At 46.0% G+C, this 15,960-nt stretch overlaps 1 protein-coding gene across 2 annotated transcripts; it reads left to right on the top strand.

The window, feature by feature from the left end:
• Window positions 1–492: 492 nt before the first annotated feature.
• Window positions 493–13,563, top strand: LOC310663056 (uncharacterized protein). 2 transcript variants are annotated; one of them, XM_083410623.1, is made up of 2 exons: window positions 493–642; window positions 12,105–13,563. In XM_083410623.1, the coding sequence occupies exon 2, from the start codon at window positions 12,116–12,118 to the stop codon at window positions 13,145–13,147; it is 1,032 nt and encodes a 343-aa protein (XP_083266749.1). In that variant the 5' UTR covers window positions 493–642; window positions 12,105–12,115; the 3' UTR covers window positions 13,148–13,563. The 2 variants fall into 2 exon arrangements, with proteins under 2 accessions (XP_083266749.1, XP_083266750.1); XM_083410624.1 differs by lacking the exon at window positions 12,105–13,563 and adding an exon at window positions 3,967–5,180 and having other exon boundaries at window positions 513–642.
• The last annotated feature ends 2,397 nt before the right edge of the window (window positions 13,564–15,960 follow it).

The raw sequence follows: 15,960 nt of genomic DNA, 5'->3' as shown, positions 1-15,960 counted from the left end.
CGGTCTGCTCACCTGGCCCCGCCCCCAACAGCGCTGCGGATAGGTGTGTTTGATCAGGGGGGTTGGCGGAACCCCCAACGCTCCACGGCACCGGGAAGGTGAGCCACATCCTGCAAATCGCAGTGAGGATCGGGGTTTGCTGCACGCCAGGGGCCTCAAATAGCACCCAGCAAGCGCTTATTCGGACTCTAGGGACTGTGGAGTGATTTACATAGAGGCTTATATAAGAATTGCTTATACAATCTTTCTGTGTGTCCAAAAGTTGTTTGAGATACATAACAGTCTGGCACATGTACCAGAGATGAGAGCTGGAGAAGGGGGGATATTATGGAATGATTCATTTTCAACAACACTATAAAATTGTATATATTCCAAGTTCTGCTGATGTAATATTTTTGTTCCTCTACACTCAGGGGAGTGGGAGGGTTTTCTTGTGGTTGTTATTTCTGTACATTGTCTGAAAAAATCAATAAATCATGTATTTGGTTCCAATGTAGGTGGAGCAGTGTGTAGTTTCTCCTTAATCCGTAGCCTCTTCTATCCTATTTAAACAGCAAGTGTTCACATATTTCCTTCATTCTCCACCAAGAGAAGCAGCTGCCACCTACTACAAAACTTTCTGTCTGAATACCACGAATACCGGTAAGTCTTGGAGATTTACTGGGCAGGAGAGGAGAGAAACTACTTTAGAATTTGGGGCATAAGGGAGGGGGTGCTTTTGTGGACCTGTAGTCTAACTACCTCTTTATAATTATAAAGGATATAATCATAAACTCTAAGGTGTTTATTTCAGCAATAACAGTACAAGTTAAATGAAGTTTCTTTCAATAATCCAACAATCAGACTACTAAAACAGACCATGTATTCCAGCAACAGACCTTGAATCTAAAAATGACATTAATGCATATTCAAACAGAATCTCTCTCTGCACAACTTAGGCAAAATCCCAGGGGGTTTCAGGAGGTGCTTCTTTGTGGACCTGTAGTCTAACTACTTCTTTATAATTATTGGGAGCCAATGATATTCCCTGTGTGATATTGAAGTGACATGGAGCCTTCTGCAGTGATGGAGGAAGGGGGCGAGCCCCCTCCCCGGGTGCCATCTCTGAGGAGGCATGACAAGAAGGCACCCTACGGGGGGCTCACCCTGCCACTCCCAGGCGCGCACCGCCATCGTGCTGCCACTGACACGTGCGGACGATCCTCTGCTCGTGGCTGCACCCTTCTCCGCCGTCCGTACAGCACTCGAGCGGTGCCACTGGCAAACCGACCAGTGGCGCATGCGCAGCACCGCTCAAGCGCCATACGGCACACCCTAACCCTCCACCACCACTGCAGCCGCGAGCGAAGGTTCCCTCTGATGACTCTGCAGCTGCGAGCAGAGGATCCCACCGCCATACTTACGATGCGAACGCATGCGTGGTATGTAGCAGTCCACACTTGGTACGTAGCAGCACACGCACATGCGCCAGCAGGCTGTTTCCCCCGTCCCCAGCCCTGGGTGCCTGTTCTCCTTCCTTCGCCACTGGCTTCCCAAAGGCTTTAGGGATTGGTATCTCTGGTCCCTCCAGCAACCAGAACTCAGTCTCCTCTAAATGTCATGAAACACCTTGCAGGATGAGATCATGATGTGATCCAGAGGCAGAATCCCCATTCCTACCAGACTCTGAACTCATATGCAACATCTTGGGTTTGGAAGGGGCCCATGGGTGTCCTTGAGAACGCAGATGGGACTGGAAGGGACCTCTGGGTAGGGGAAGGATTCAGCAACAGAGAAGCTGGAGCTCCCTGGAACATTTCTTTTGTAAATAGTTCATAAAGTATAACTTATATTAGGAATATCCCTCCCAACCTCCGGATCTCTTTCACAATGCAGTCCTAGATAAACTGAATGTTTCTTGAAAAGCAAGGTGTACGGCTGCATATAGTCACCAGGAGACAATGTCTATCTCAATGCTTTGTGATAATTTATTCATAAAGTGGTTTTGCATTGTGTGGAAAAGTATCTTCTTTTGCCTATCCGCTGACTCTGCTGTCAGGCTATTTTAATAGGACCTCTTCAGCTCTAGAGTTATGGCAACAGAATGGGAGAGAAGAATACATGGCAGAGACTGTCGTAGCTTTAAGAAATATGATTTATAGACATATTTAAACCTTCAGTCTGCATGGAGGGGGTGCAGATCTTACAGCATGGCAATCCCAAGCAGGGAGGCTCATCTAGTTTTAACAATCTGCACCTCCTGGACACGTTGGTGTTAGAAGGAACAAATCAGACGCTACAAGAAAATACGAGGGGGAATAAAGAATTGGGGAATCTCTTCTCTTCCCCCACAGCCCCCATAGATGTGTCCTTCCATCCTCTCCTAGCTCTGAACCTCAACAGTCTGGCACTATAGTACTATTCCTGTAGAGCATTAACTACCGAGGTTGAGGGTAGGCAAAGTAAGTTTATCTGCCCCTTCCAGTGCTGTATGGGTGAAAGGATGGTGTCGGTTCATGCACACAATGAGAGAAGCAGCTTCAGACCTGAATTTTGCTCCTCTTTCCAAGATATTCTGAGCTGTTAGGCAGTCTCTTCCCATCACAACTGAGATAGGAAATTAATTCGAACAGCAGTTACCAGCATGGCACTCATGAGTGCCTGGGTGCCCTTGTATGGTGCCCACAAAAGGTCTCGGTAAATATCCCCTCAAAATCCACTGGCTCAGCCTCTCCATTTAATGGGGCTTCAGCATTGAATGCCCACTCTTTAATATGTTCTGAGCAAGGGAGAGGTGCAAGGAGCTTCTCTTTGTGAGCAAGCACAGCAGTGATGGATATAGGTGTTTTAGCCACATTGAGCCTTCAAACAAGATTTTCTGCAAAATCTGGATCTTTCATTTCCCAAACAGCTATTCCCTAAAATCACAAGGCAAACTGTTTTTAAAACTTATCAGCCTGTCAAATACAATTTATATTCCTTGGAAGGGATGGGTGGGTCTCCTATCAAATGGAGAGAGAAATACCGTATTTTTCGCCCTATAGGATGCACTTCTTCCCCTCCAAAAATGAAGGGGAAATCTGGGTGCGTCCTATGGGGCGAATGCAGGCTTTCCCTGAAGCTTGGAGAGTGAGAGGGGTCGGTGCCCCTCTCGCTCTCCAGGCTTCAGGAAGACGTCCGCAGCCTAGGCAGCCCTGCGGGAGTTCCCGCAGGGCTGTCTAGGCCTGCTAGCAGCCTGCTTCCCAGAGCGCTGGGCGTGCTGAAAGCAGAGCGCCCGGCGCTTCGGGAATACATCCACAGCCTAGGCAGCCCTGCGGGAGGTCCCGCAGGGCTGTCTAGGCTGCGGATAGCTGCCTGCTTCCCGGAGCGCCGAGCGCGCTGGAAGCAGAGCGCCCAGCGCTTCGGGAACGCATCCTTAGCCTAGGCAACCCTGCAGGAGGTCCCGCAGGGCTGTCTAGGCTGCGGATAGCAGCCTGCTTCCCGGCGCGAGGGGCGCCCTGAATCAGAGTGCCCCTCGCGCCGGGCAGACATCCGCAGTGTGGCGAGCCCTGCAGGAGTTCCCCGCAGGGCTTCCCACGCTGCGGATAGCAGCCTGCCGACCTGGTTTGGGGGGGGGGAATAAAGGAATTTTTTTCCCCTTTATTTCCCCCCCAAAAAACAAGGTGCATCCTATGGGACGGAGCGTCCTATGGGACGAAAAATACGGTAGATAGAGAAATATGTCTTGACAAGCAGAAGATGTTTGATTTGTCTTTCAAAGCACCTCACAATTAATTAGTAATCATTTACCTTTGGCATCATATTTGGCACTGGTGGGTATATTCTGTTAAAGCACTGAGATTGTTTTCCAAGAGGTCAGCAAATTCTGTTAATTCTTTCATTATCAAAAATAATATACATTAATAATAAAGTAATTACAAAGAGTAAATAAATGATCAATTTGTGAAATCTTCTGATCTAACTGAATACATTGCTTTCTTTTCCTAGAATCAAGCACAATGCCAGGGATAATCCCTAAGAACAAAGCCCCAGGGGTTGATTTCTGTGGGGTAGATAAATATTACTACATTGTCCGCTCAGACCTGGGCTGCTACATGAAGTCCACCAATTTCCATGAGGGCAGAGACCTTGAAGTGTTTAGCCTGCACAGTTCCTGCATGGGAGGAGATCACTACTTAGCCCATAAGGATGACCTATTCTACATCATCAAAGGAGACAACTATCGCCGTGTCAGCAACATGAATAAAGACTTGGATTCTGTAGTATACAGCCTCCATCCCAACTGCCGCGGAGGGGACCATTACCTCTCAGCCTTTGGATCCTTCTATATCATTTTCCAGAAAAGAGGTGTTTACCGTAAGGTCACTAATATGCATGAAGATACAGATGCAGTTGAATACACACTTCACCCAACTTGCAAGGATGGTCTCTATTACTGGGGCATCAAGGATTACTATTACTTTGTAAAACCCCATGATGAATGGGGGGTCCAGTACTATAGATGCACCAACTTCCACGAAAATTTGGATGCTGTTACATACTCCTTCCATAGGGATGTTGTGAACATGCTCCCTGGAGGAATGGCTATTAGCCGAGGCCCAGCTTATGGTAAGTGGGAAGCTATCAAGACCATCTCCAATGACTCCAACACTCCCATTGTATGGAATAAGAAGATCACCAAGAAAGTGGGATACACCAAGCAGAAGATGAGCAGCGTGGAGCACAACTGGAATGTTTCCATGACTGCCTCATATCAGCCAGGCGCACTCACTGCAGCGATTGCTAGGTACCAGTTCTCTCTCACTGCTGAGTATGGTGGAAAGAGTGTCAACACAGAGCAGGAAGACTGGAATGAAGCCACTGAGATCGAAGAAGCTATTAATTTGACCCTGCAGCCCAATGAGAAGATGTACATATGGCAATACCAGCTGGGTTTGGGCAAGGAAACGGTTTTGTTCTGCCGTGATATGAAATTTACGAATAATTCTACTCCACCTACAGATATTCCTTTGCCACCTTCCAAGAATTGAAAAGAAAAGTGGTAGGCCAAAAGGCATCTTCAAAGGCTTCCTTTCGTTTATAACATTTAATTGATTACTATGAGCTAATATTTAGACAATCTAGAGCTCTTGTAATGGGGAGTTAGCTGAGTAGTATATAGACATGCATAAGCTAAACACGAAGCGAGATTAATGATTACTATTATATACTCTCATATGGACATACACATCCTGTTGGGCTACAGTTAGAAAAGCATATCCTAGTTTGTGCATGATGCAGGTGATCCAAGCTGAATGCCTTTTAGATAAGCTACTATTTCCCTGGTGCCTATGAATCACTTTGTCAAATTTGTACCTTCATCTTAATTTGTACCTGCTGAACTCTGGAATCTGTCCCAATGTTCTACAAATCAAATAAAATGAATAATCAATGGTTTAAAAATGTGTTCTGTGTGCTTTTCACACTTGTGTACAAAATGATTTTCAACATATATTTCCCAGAAGACACAAATACCTTCTTCCTTTTTCCAGAGTGTATTGAGGAAGTGGGGAGCTCTGTTTACAATTTCATGCTGGTGTGCCGTCAGAAACCCTCACTTATTTACATCATAGTTTTTAGCTGGCACCAATTTTGAGGGTTGGCTTAGTTCAGAGATGGGTCCAGGGGCCTGATCCAGCACCACAAGCACATTTTTATTTCCACTTCCCAACCAAATCCACAATCCCACTAATTCGGCGGCAGCAAAACCAATCTAAAGATCAGACACAGTGTTCAGTTGGTCAGAGAGGTTTATGCATGTGTCCTGTGTTCACAGGCGTGAGAGTGTGAGGTGACCACAGCCACTTTGGGTCACTCACCAATGGCATGCTGGTCCTGGGAGGCTGCCTAAGGGTGAATGTGCCCTTATAGCTAAAAAGCAATAGCCCTTTTAGCCCCGCCCCCTCCCTGTCCTAGAGGTGCTAGGAAGGAACATTCTCTTTACTCTGGTTGCCAATTGATTACTAGCCCCAATTCAAATGCTGGTTTCGACTTACGTGGTTCAGAATCTCAGTACCTCAAGGACCTCCCCTTCACATATCAACCTACCTGAACTCTGCAGTGATCACTGGAAGCCCTTCTCTGTGCCCCCCCCTCCAACGGAGGTGCCGAGGGGGGGCAGCAAGAGAAGTGGCCTTGCTAGTGGTAGCCCCTGGTTGTGTAGAGCTCTCCCTCATTAGGCTTGACCACCACGGATGTTATTAACTTTTGAATGCCAGGCACATACATTTTTCTCTTGGCTTCTGATTCTTTGAATCGATGCAATTCCTATCTATTCCTTTTATTTTATTTATTTTAAGAAATTATATCCTACTTTCCACATCATAGGTCTCAGGTTGTCTTTAACAATAAAATGTACCATATACAGAATTTAAAACATCACTTAAACTCCCAAATTTAAAACCTCAAGAATTTTAAATCTCTCTCTCAGAAAAGAAAAACAACCACCAGCAGTGACCATTTTAAACTTCCGAGAAGCATTCAGGAAGCAGAGGCCCTCTCTTTCAACAAAAACAATGCAAGATAAATGAAGTTCCAACTCTACAATTCTAGGATTCTATGGTTCCTTTTATTAATCCAACAACGTGCCTACTAAAACAGACCATGTGTTTCACCAAATGAGTTTGAATTATATAATTACATTCTTAATTACTCATGCACACTTAAGCACACACACTGGGCTGGCCATGGACCCCCTAACCTCTAGATATTAAAAATGGTAGGATTTTGACTTATTGGGATAGGACAGGATAAATACAAGCAGCAGAGGAATTACGGTAGCCTATGGAAAATGACCTGGCCAAGCTTGAACCATTAAGAAGCAATACAGGGCTATTAAGGACCCTTGGGAAGGCAAGAGAACTGTACTTCCCCTGCTGCCCTGAGCTGTGACAGAGGCAGGGGATTTGGAAGGTTTCTGGGGTCACTAGGTGTGATGCTGCAGGAAGAGTTGGGGGGGGGGCTTTGGCACAGGACCTCGAGTAGCAGCAGGGGAGGAGGCAGAACAATTTGTGCTGGCTGGCTGAAGTTATTTTGTGAGAGTTGCCTTGGATTCCAGTGCTGAACTAATGTAGAAAACAAGCCCCTATTGAAGCTTGTTAGGGGTTTGTTAGATGGATTCCCTCCAACTAAATTCCTATGTAAATACGTAAATAAATCATGTTTCGTAAAGCTTTGGCAGCATCCGCCCTGTCTTCAAATCTTAAAATGAGGTTGAGGGCCAAGCAGATCCCATCAGCCAAGGTCACCCAGAGTCCATGGGTTTAGGCGATAGGGAAGTTGCTTGCCTTTATTTAGCCCCATCAAAAGGCAAAGGGGGGGGGAGGGTTCTGGCCGCCTAGGTGGGGTGGGTGTGGGTCAAGGAATTGTTCATAAAGTGCCCCCAGCTAAAGCCCGGTGGCAAGATTTGGATTTGGAATATGCGGCAAGAGATGGAGTAGGCTGAACCACCAAGAGGAAGCAGCAGGAATTCTGAACTTCTGTTTTGAAGTGGCCACAGAAACTCTTTTGGGACAGGGGTATGAGTTTTGAGGCTCCGACCATAATCCTAGGAGAGCCCTAGGAAGACTGAATGTGTGAATTAACCAGAGTGGACTGGGAAGTGTGGAAGGGATGTTTGATTTACTTAAGAGGAAGATTTCTGTGGAAACTCCAGGCAAACTTCTGCAGCAAAGGGAATCTTTGTAGGCCCAGGCAAAGACCTCCTCCCCTTGAAGGGAGTGGGACGTGTATCTTATTGAAGGGAGAGAGTACGTGTATCTCTTAATCTGGTTAAACAAGTTTGGCTGGAGAGCTCCAGCCATGCTATTATCTTCTGATAGTATCTTAGGCAAGTCCTAGTATCTTAGGCAAGTTAAACTTGTTAGGTTAGAATGGCCCCTAGTAAGAATGACCACGTAGCGTATATGAATAGAATGAACACGTATATGGATACAATGGACACGTAGTAATTCACTAACTGAGCATGCGTAGGAATGTAAGGGTGCCTTCCTCCCCCCATGCTCCAAGAAGGTGGGGTGTATAGGTGGATGCATATGATTGGTGTAAGGGGGGGAACAGTATAGGTGGATGCATATGATTGGGTGTAAAGGGGGGGCAGGAGGAGAACTGAGGGTGATAAAAGCTGAATGCACCTTTGTTTCAATGCGCCAGTCTTTGTGAAGCAATTCCACTGGTGCCATTCTGCGCAGACGAAAATAAAAACCTTTCTCTCTGAAGAAGCTGGTCCCTGGTGCCTTTGTCTCCTCCGAGGTAGGGAGTGCGTGCTAATGGGCTCAGGCCCTGGATCCCCTTGGTAATTAAGGCTTCACCCTCTTGGTGACAAAATTAGACCAAGGACTCACACATCACAACATCTACTGGGATTTAAAATGGCCACAACTTTTATTATCAATTTCAGATGTAGGAAACCTTGGCTTCGGCATTGGGGGTCTATCCCTCTCAGCCCTGCAGCCGGGGGAACTGAGGCACAGCGGGGTTCATCAGATCACAGGGGGCACTGCAAAATGCATGTTTACATAGCAAGCCCCCCCCCCCCCCCGCGCGCGCACCTTTGGGGCGTTCACTGTGCCAGTCACTCCCTTCACAAACCTCCTTTAACCCTGAAAACGCTGTTGCAAGGGGGGAGGAGTCACCATTTCGCGCTCCCCTATAAGAAAGATAGACTAAAGGATTCCGCCTAAGGTCTAAAACCACTAAAGTTGTGGCCATTGCTATGGGGAAGATGAAACCTGCCATGCGGGGGGAATTCCTTCCCGGTCCTTTAACAGCAACCATCATAGGACCGTAGCAACGCCTGCGAACCTTTAATAAAGCTGGTGATCAAAGAGAGGGTCAGGTGGGTGGAGCTCCAGAGCCAACTGCGCACTCAGAGCAGGCTCCGCCCCATATTCCAACCCCTGGAGTGGAGCAGAGTGAAGCCTGCTCACCTGCCGTCTGCTCACCTGGCCCCGCCCCCAACAGCGCTGCGGATAGGTGTGTTTGATCAGGGGGTTTGGCGGAACCCCCAACGCTCCACGGCACCGGGAAGGTGGGCCACATCCTGCAAATCCCAGTGAGAATCGGGGTTTGCTGCACGCCGGGGGCCTCAAATAGCACCCAGCGAGCGCTTATTCGGACTCTAGGGACTGTGGAGTGATTTACATAGAGGCTTATATAAGAATTGCTCATACAATCTTTCTGTGTGTCCAAAAGTTGTTTGAGATACATAACAGTCTGGCACATGTACCAGAGATGAGAGCTGGAGAAGGGGGGATATTATGGAATGATTCATTTTCAACAACACTATAAAATTGTATATATTCCAAGTTCTGCTGATGCAATATTTTTGTTCCTGGCAAACTCTACACTCAGGGGAGTGGGAGGGTTTTCTTGTGGTTGTTATTTCTGTACATTGTCTGAAAAAATCAATAAATCATGTATTTGGTTCCAATGTAGGTGGAGCAGTGTGTAGTTTCTCCTTAATCCGTAGCCTCTTCTATCCTATTTAAACATCAAGTGTTCACACATTTCCTTCATTCTCCACCAAGAGAAGCAGCTGCCACCTACTACAAAACTTTCTGTCTGAATACCACCAATACTGGTAAGTCTTGGAGATTTACTGGGCAGGAGAGGAGAGAAACTACTTTAGAATTTGGGGCATAAGGGAGGGAGTGCTTTTGTGGACCTGTAGTCTAACTACCTCTTTATAATTATAAAGGATATAATCATAAACTCTAAGGTGTTTATTTCAGCAATAACAGTACAAGTTAAATGAAGTTTCTTTCAATAATCCAACAATCAGACTACTAAAACAGACCATGTATTCCAGCAACAGACCTTGAATCTAAAAATGACATTAATGCATATTCAAACAGAATCTCTCTCTGCACAACTTAGGCAAAATCCCAGGGGGTTTCAGGAGGTGCTTCTTTGTAGACCTCTAGTCTAACTACTTCTTTATAATTATTGGGAGCCAATGATATTCCCTGTGTGATATTGAAGTGACATGGAGCCTTCTGCAGTGATGGAGGAAGGGGGCGAGCCCCCTCCCCGGGTGCCATCTCTGAGGAGGCGTGACAAGAAGGCACCCTACGGGGGGCTCACCCTGCCACTCCCAGGCGCGCACCACCATCGTGCTGCCACTGACACGTGCGGACGATCCTCTGCTCGTGGCTGCACCCTTCTCCGCCGTCCGTTCAGCACTCGAGCGGTGCCACTGGCAAACTGACCAGCGGCGCATGCGCAGCACCGCTCAAGCGCCATACGGCACACCCTAACCCTCCTCCACCACCACTGCAGCCGCGAGCAAAGGATCCCTCTGATGACTCTGCAGCTGCAAGCAGAGGATCCCACCGCCATACATACGATGTGAACGCATGCGTGGTATGTAGCAGTGCACACATGTTACGTAGCAGCACACGCACATGCGCCAGCAGGCTGTTTTCCCCGTCCCCAGCCCTGGGTGCCTGTTCTCCTTCCTTCACCACTGGCTTCCCTAAGGCTTTAGGGATTGGTATCTCTGGTCCCTCCAGCAACCAGAACTCCCTTCATTTACTCAGTCTCCTCTAAACGTCATGAAACACCTTGCAGGATGAGATCATGATGTGATCCAGAGGCAGAATCCCCATTCCTACCAGATTCTGAACTCATATGCAACATCTTGGGTTTGGAAGGGGCCCATGGGTATCTTTGAGAACGCAGATGGGACTGGAAGGGGCCTCTGGGTAGGGGAAGGATTCAGCAACAGAGAAGCTAGAGCTCCCTGGAACATTTCTTTTGTAAATAGCTTATCAAGTTTATCTTATATTAGGAACATCTATCCCGACCTCCAGATCTCTTTCAGAATACAATCTATTTAAAAATGACATTCATGCATATTCAAGAACACTTTCCTCTGCCGAGCTGTAGCAAGATCCCAAGGTGTTCCAGGGACTCACCCAGTGCTCCTGGGAAATGGAAGACATGGTAGAGACTGTCGTAGCTTTAAGAAATAGGATTTATACACGTATTTAAACCTTCAGTCTGCATGGAGCGGGTGCAGATCTTACAGCATGGCAATCCCAAGCAGGGAGGCTCATCTAGTCTTAACAATCTGCACCTCCTGGACACGTTGGTGTTAGAAGGAACAAATCAGATGCCACAAGAAAATACGAGGAGGAATAAAGAATTGGGGAATCTCTTCTCTTCCCCCACAGCCCCCATAGATGTGTCCTTCCATCCTCTCCTAGCTCTGAACCTCAACAGTCTGGTACTATAATACTATTGCTGCAGTTCCTGTACTGCGGTTGAGGGTAGGCAAGTAAGTTTATCTGCCCCTTCCAGTGCTGTATGGGTGAAAGGATGGTGTCAGTTTATGCACACAATGAGATTTTGCTCCTCTTTCCAAGATATTCTGAGCTGTTAGGCAGTCTCTTCCCATCACAGCTGAGATAGGAATTAATTAGAACAGCAGTTACCAGCATGGCACTCATGAGTGCCTGGGTGCCCTCGTATGGTGCCCACAAAAGGTCTCGGTAAATATCCCCTCAAAATCAACTGGCTCAGCCTCTCCATTTAATGGGGCTTCAGTATTGAAGGCCCACTCTCTCATATGTTCTGAACAAGGAAGAGGTGCAAAGAGCTTCTCTTTGTGAGCAAGCACAGCAGTGATGGATAAAGGTGTTTTAGCCACACTGAGCCTTCAAACAAGCATTGATTTTCTGCAAAATCTGGATCTTTCGTTTCCCAAACAACCATTCCCTAAAATCACAAGGCAAACTGCTTTTAAAAGTGATCAGCCTGTTAAACGCAATTTATATTCCTTGGAAGGGGTGGGTTGGTCTCCTATCAAATGGAGAGAGAAATAGAGAAATATGTCTTGACAAGCAGAAGATGTTTGGTTCGTCTTTCAAAGCACATCACAATTAATTAGTAATCATTTACCTTTGGCATCATATTTGGCACTGGCAGGTATATTGTGTTAAAGCAATGAGACTGTTTTCCAAGAGGTCTGCAAATTCTGTTAATTCTTTCATTATTAAAAATAATATAATAATAAAGTAATTACAAAGAGTAAATGAATGATCAATTTGTGAAATCTTACTGAATACAGTGCTTTCTTTTTCTAGAATCAAGCACCATGCCAGGGATAGTCCCTAAGAACAAAGCCCCAGGGGTTGATTTCTGTGGGGTAGATGAATATTACTACATTGTCCGCTCAGACCTGGGCTGCTACATGAGGTCCACCAATTTCCATGAGGGCAAAGACCTCGAAGTGTTTAGCCTGCACAGTTCCTGCACGGGAGGAGATCACTACTTAGCCCATGAGGATGACCTATTTTATATCATCAAAGGAGACAACTATCGCCGTGTCAGCAACATGAATAAAGACTTGGATTCCGTAGTATACAGCCTCCATCCCAACTGCCGCGGAGGGGACCATTACCTCTCAGCCTTTGGATACTTCTATATCATTTTCCAGAAAAGAGGTATTTACCGTCGGATCACTAATATGACTGAAGATACAGATGCAGTTGAATACACACTTCACCCAGCTTGCAAGGATGGTCTCTACTACTGGGGCATCAAGGATTACTATTACTTTGTAAAACCCCATGATGAATGGGGGGTCCAGTACTATAGATGCACCAGCTTCCACGAAAATTTGGATGCTGTTACATATTCCTTCCACAGGGATGTTGTAAACATGCTCCCTGGAGGAATGGCTATTAGCCGAGGCCCAGCTTACGGTAAGTGGGAAGCTATCAAGATCATCTCCAATGACTCCAACACTCCCTTTGTATGGAATAAGAAGATCACTAAGAAAGTGGGATACAACAAGAAGGAGATGACCAGCGTGGAGCACAACTGGAACATATCCATGACTGCCACATATCAGGCAGGCGCACTCTCTGAGGCTATTGCGAAGTACCAGTTCTCTCTCACTGCTCAGTATGGTGGGAGCAGTGTCAACACAGAAGAGCAAGACTGGAATGAAGCCACCGAGATTGAAGAATCTCTTAATGTGCCTCTGCAGCCCAATGAGAAAATTTACATATGGCAATACCAGCTGGGTTTGGGCAAGGAAACGGTCTTGTTCTGCCGTGATATGAAATTTACGAGTGATCCTACTCCACCTACAGATATTCCTTTGCCACCTTCCAAGAAGTGAAAAGAAAATTGTTAGGCCAAAAGGCACCTTCAAAGGCTTCCTCTCTATTATAACATTTAATTGATTACTATGGGCTAATATTTAGACAATGTAGAGCTCTCATAAGGGGGAGTTAGCTGAGTAGGATATAAACATGTATTAGCTAAATACGAAGTGAGATTAATGATTACTAGACATATTATATACTCTCATATGGACATATACATCCTGCTAGGCCACAGTTAGAAAAGCGTATCCTAGTTTGTGCACAATGCAGTGGACCCAAACTGAATGCCTTCTAGATAAGTTACTATTTCCTGGTGCCTATGAATCCGTTTGCTAAATTTGTTCCTTCCTTTGCTTTGTACCTGCTCAACTGTGCAACAATGTCTCACTGTTGTTATACAAATAAAATAAAATGAGTAATGGTTTAAAAATGTGTTCCGTGTGCTTTTCACACTTGTGTACAAAATGATTTTCAACATATATTTCCCAGAGGGCACAAATACCTTCTTCCTTTTCCAGAGTATATTGAGGAAGTGGGGAGCTCTGAGTACAATTTCATGCTGGTGTGCCATCAGAAACCCTCACTTATTTACATCATAGTTTTTAGCTGGCACCAATTTTGAGGGTTGGCTTAGTTCAGAGAAGGGTCCAGGGGCCTGATCCAGCACCACAAGCACATTTTTATTTCCACTTCCCAACCAAATCCACAATCCCACTAATTCGGCGGCAGCAAAACCAATCTAAAGATCAGACACAGTGTTCAGTTGGTCAGAGAGGTTTATGCATGTGTCCTGTGTTCACAGGCGTGAGAGTGTGAGGTGACCACAGCCACTTTGGGTCACTCACCAATGGCATGCTGGTCCTGGGAGGCTGCCTAAGGGTGAATGTGCCCTTATAGCTAAAAAGCAATAGCTCTTTTAGCCCCGCCCCCTCCCTGTCGTAGAGGTTGCTAGGAAGGAACATTCTCATTACTCTGGTTGCCAATTGATTACTAGCCCCTATTCAAATGCTGGTTTTGACTTACGTGGTTCAGAATCTCAGTACCTCAAGGACCTCCCCTTCCCATATCAACTTACCTGAACTCTGCAGTGATCACTTGAAGCCCTTCTCTGTGCCCCCCCCTCCAACAGAGGTGCCAAGGGGGGGGGCAGCAAGAGAAGAGGCCTTGCCAGTGGTAGCCCCTGGTTGTGTAGAGCTCTCCCTCATTAGGCTTGCCCGCCAGTGATGTCATTTGCTTTTGAATGCCAGGCACATACATTTTTCTCCCTGCTTCTGATTCTTTGAATCGATGCAATTTCTATCTATGGCTTTCATTTTTTTATTTTAAGAAATTATATCGCACTTTCCATATCACCAGTCTCAAGTGGTCTGTAACAATAAAATCTACCATATACACAATTTAAAACATTACTTAAACTTCCAAAATTTAAAACCTCAACAATTTTAAATCTCTCTCTCAGAAAAGGAAAAACAATCACCAGCTGTGACCATTTTAACCTTCTGAGAAGCATTCAGGAAGCAATGACTCTCTGAAATAAAACAGCTTTGACCACACCTCTGAAAGTCAGTAGGGTGAGGGTCTGCCTAACTTCTTGTGGGAGAAGGTTCCACCAGTCATCATTTGTGAGAGGGAACTGGGGGGGGGGGAGAGACCCAAGAACACAGGAACTATTCCTCACTCTAAGGTTTTTATTTCAATAACAATACAAGATAAATGAAGTTCCAACTCTACAATTCTAGGATTCTATGGTTCCTTTTATTAAACCAACAAAGTGCCCACTAAAGCAGACCATGTATTTCAGCAAATGAGTTTGAATTATATAATTACATTCTGAATTACTTACGCACACTTAAGCACACACACTGGACTCCCCTAAGCTCTAGATATTAAAAATGGTAGGATTTTGACTTATTGGGATAGGACAGGATAAATACAAGCAGCAGAGGAATTAGCCTATGGAAAATGACCTGGCCAAGCCTGAACCATTAAGAAACAATACAGGGCTATTCAGGGCCCTTGGGAAGGCAAGAGAACTGTACTTCCCCTGCTGCCCTGAGCTGTGACAGAGGCAGGGGATTTGGAAGGTTGCTGGGGTCACTAGGTGTGATGCTGCAGGAAGAGTTGGGGGGGGGGCTTTGGCACAAGACCTCGAGTAGCAGCAGGGGAGGAGGCAGAACAATTTGTGCTGGCTGGCTGAAGTTATTTTGTGAGAGTTGCCTTGGATTCCAGTGCTGAACTACTGCAGAAAACAAGCCCCTATTGGAGCTTGTTAGGGGCTTGTTAGATGGACTCCCTCCAACTAAATTCCTCTGTAAATACGTGAATAAATCATGTTTCATAAAGCTGTGGCAGCATCTGCCGTGTCTTCAGTTCTTAAAAGGAGGTTTTGAAGTAGCCACAGAAATGCTTTAGGGACTAGGGGTATGAGCAGAGCGGTAGCCAGGTGATAATGCACCCCTGGCAGAACCATCCAGATTGCGCCCCTTAGCCGCCGACAATTTTGCTCTTCTTTCCGCCTCTCCTCCAACCCCCGCCCCTCCACCCATTCAATTCACCCTTTATTTAAAACCATTTCTTATGAGGCAATAATTGATATTTATGGATATATTTTTAGTCAATTTCGTGCCCCTGGCAGGGCCCACCTCACCACCCCCTAGCTACGGCCCTGGGTATGAGTTTGGAGGCCCTCACCCTAACCCCAGGAGAGCCCTAAGAAAACCAAACTTGTGAATTAAGCAGAGTGGCCTGGGAACTGTTCTTCAATGGGACTGTTTGATTTATGTAAGACAAAGAATTCTGTGGAAATCCAGGCAAACTACTGCAGCAA

The sequence above is a fragment of the Podarcis tiliguerta genome (assembly GCF_965153285.1).
Source record: "Podarcis tiliguerta genome assembly, chromosome: 13".
In the NCBI taxonomy this organism is placed as follows: Eukaryota; Metazoa; Chordata; class Lepidosauria; order Squamata; family Lacertidae; genus Podarcis; species Podarcis tiliguerta.
The sequence above is the reverse complement of the archived record's forward strand: the minus strand, read 5'-3'. Positions and strand labels throughout refer to the sequence as shown.

Bases quoted from the DNA above. Each gene is read 5' to 3' on its own strand.
- LOC310663056 (XM_083410623.1), top strand. From the start codon at position 12,116: ATGCCAGGGATAGTCCCTAAGAACAAAGCCCCAGGGGTTGATTTCTGT.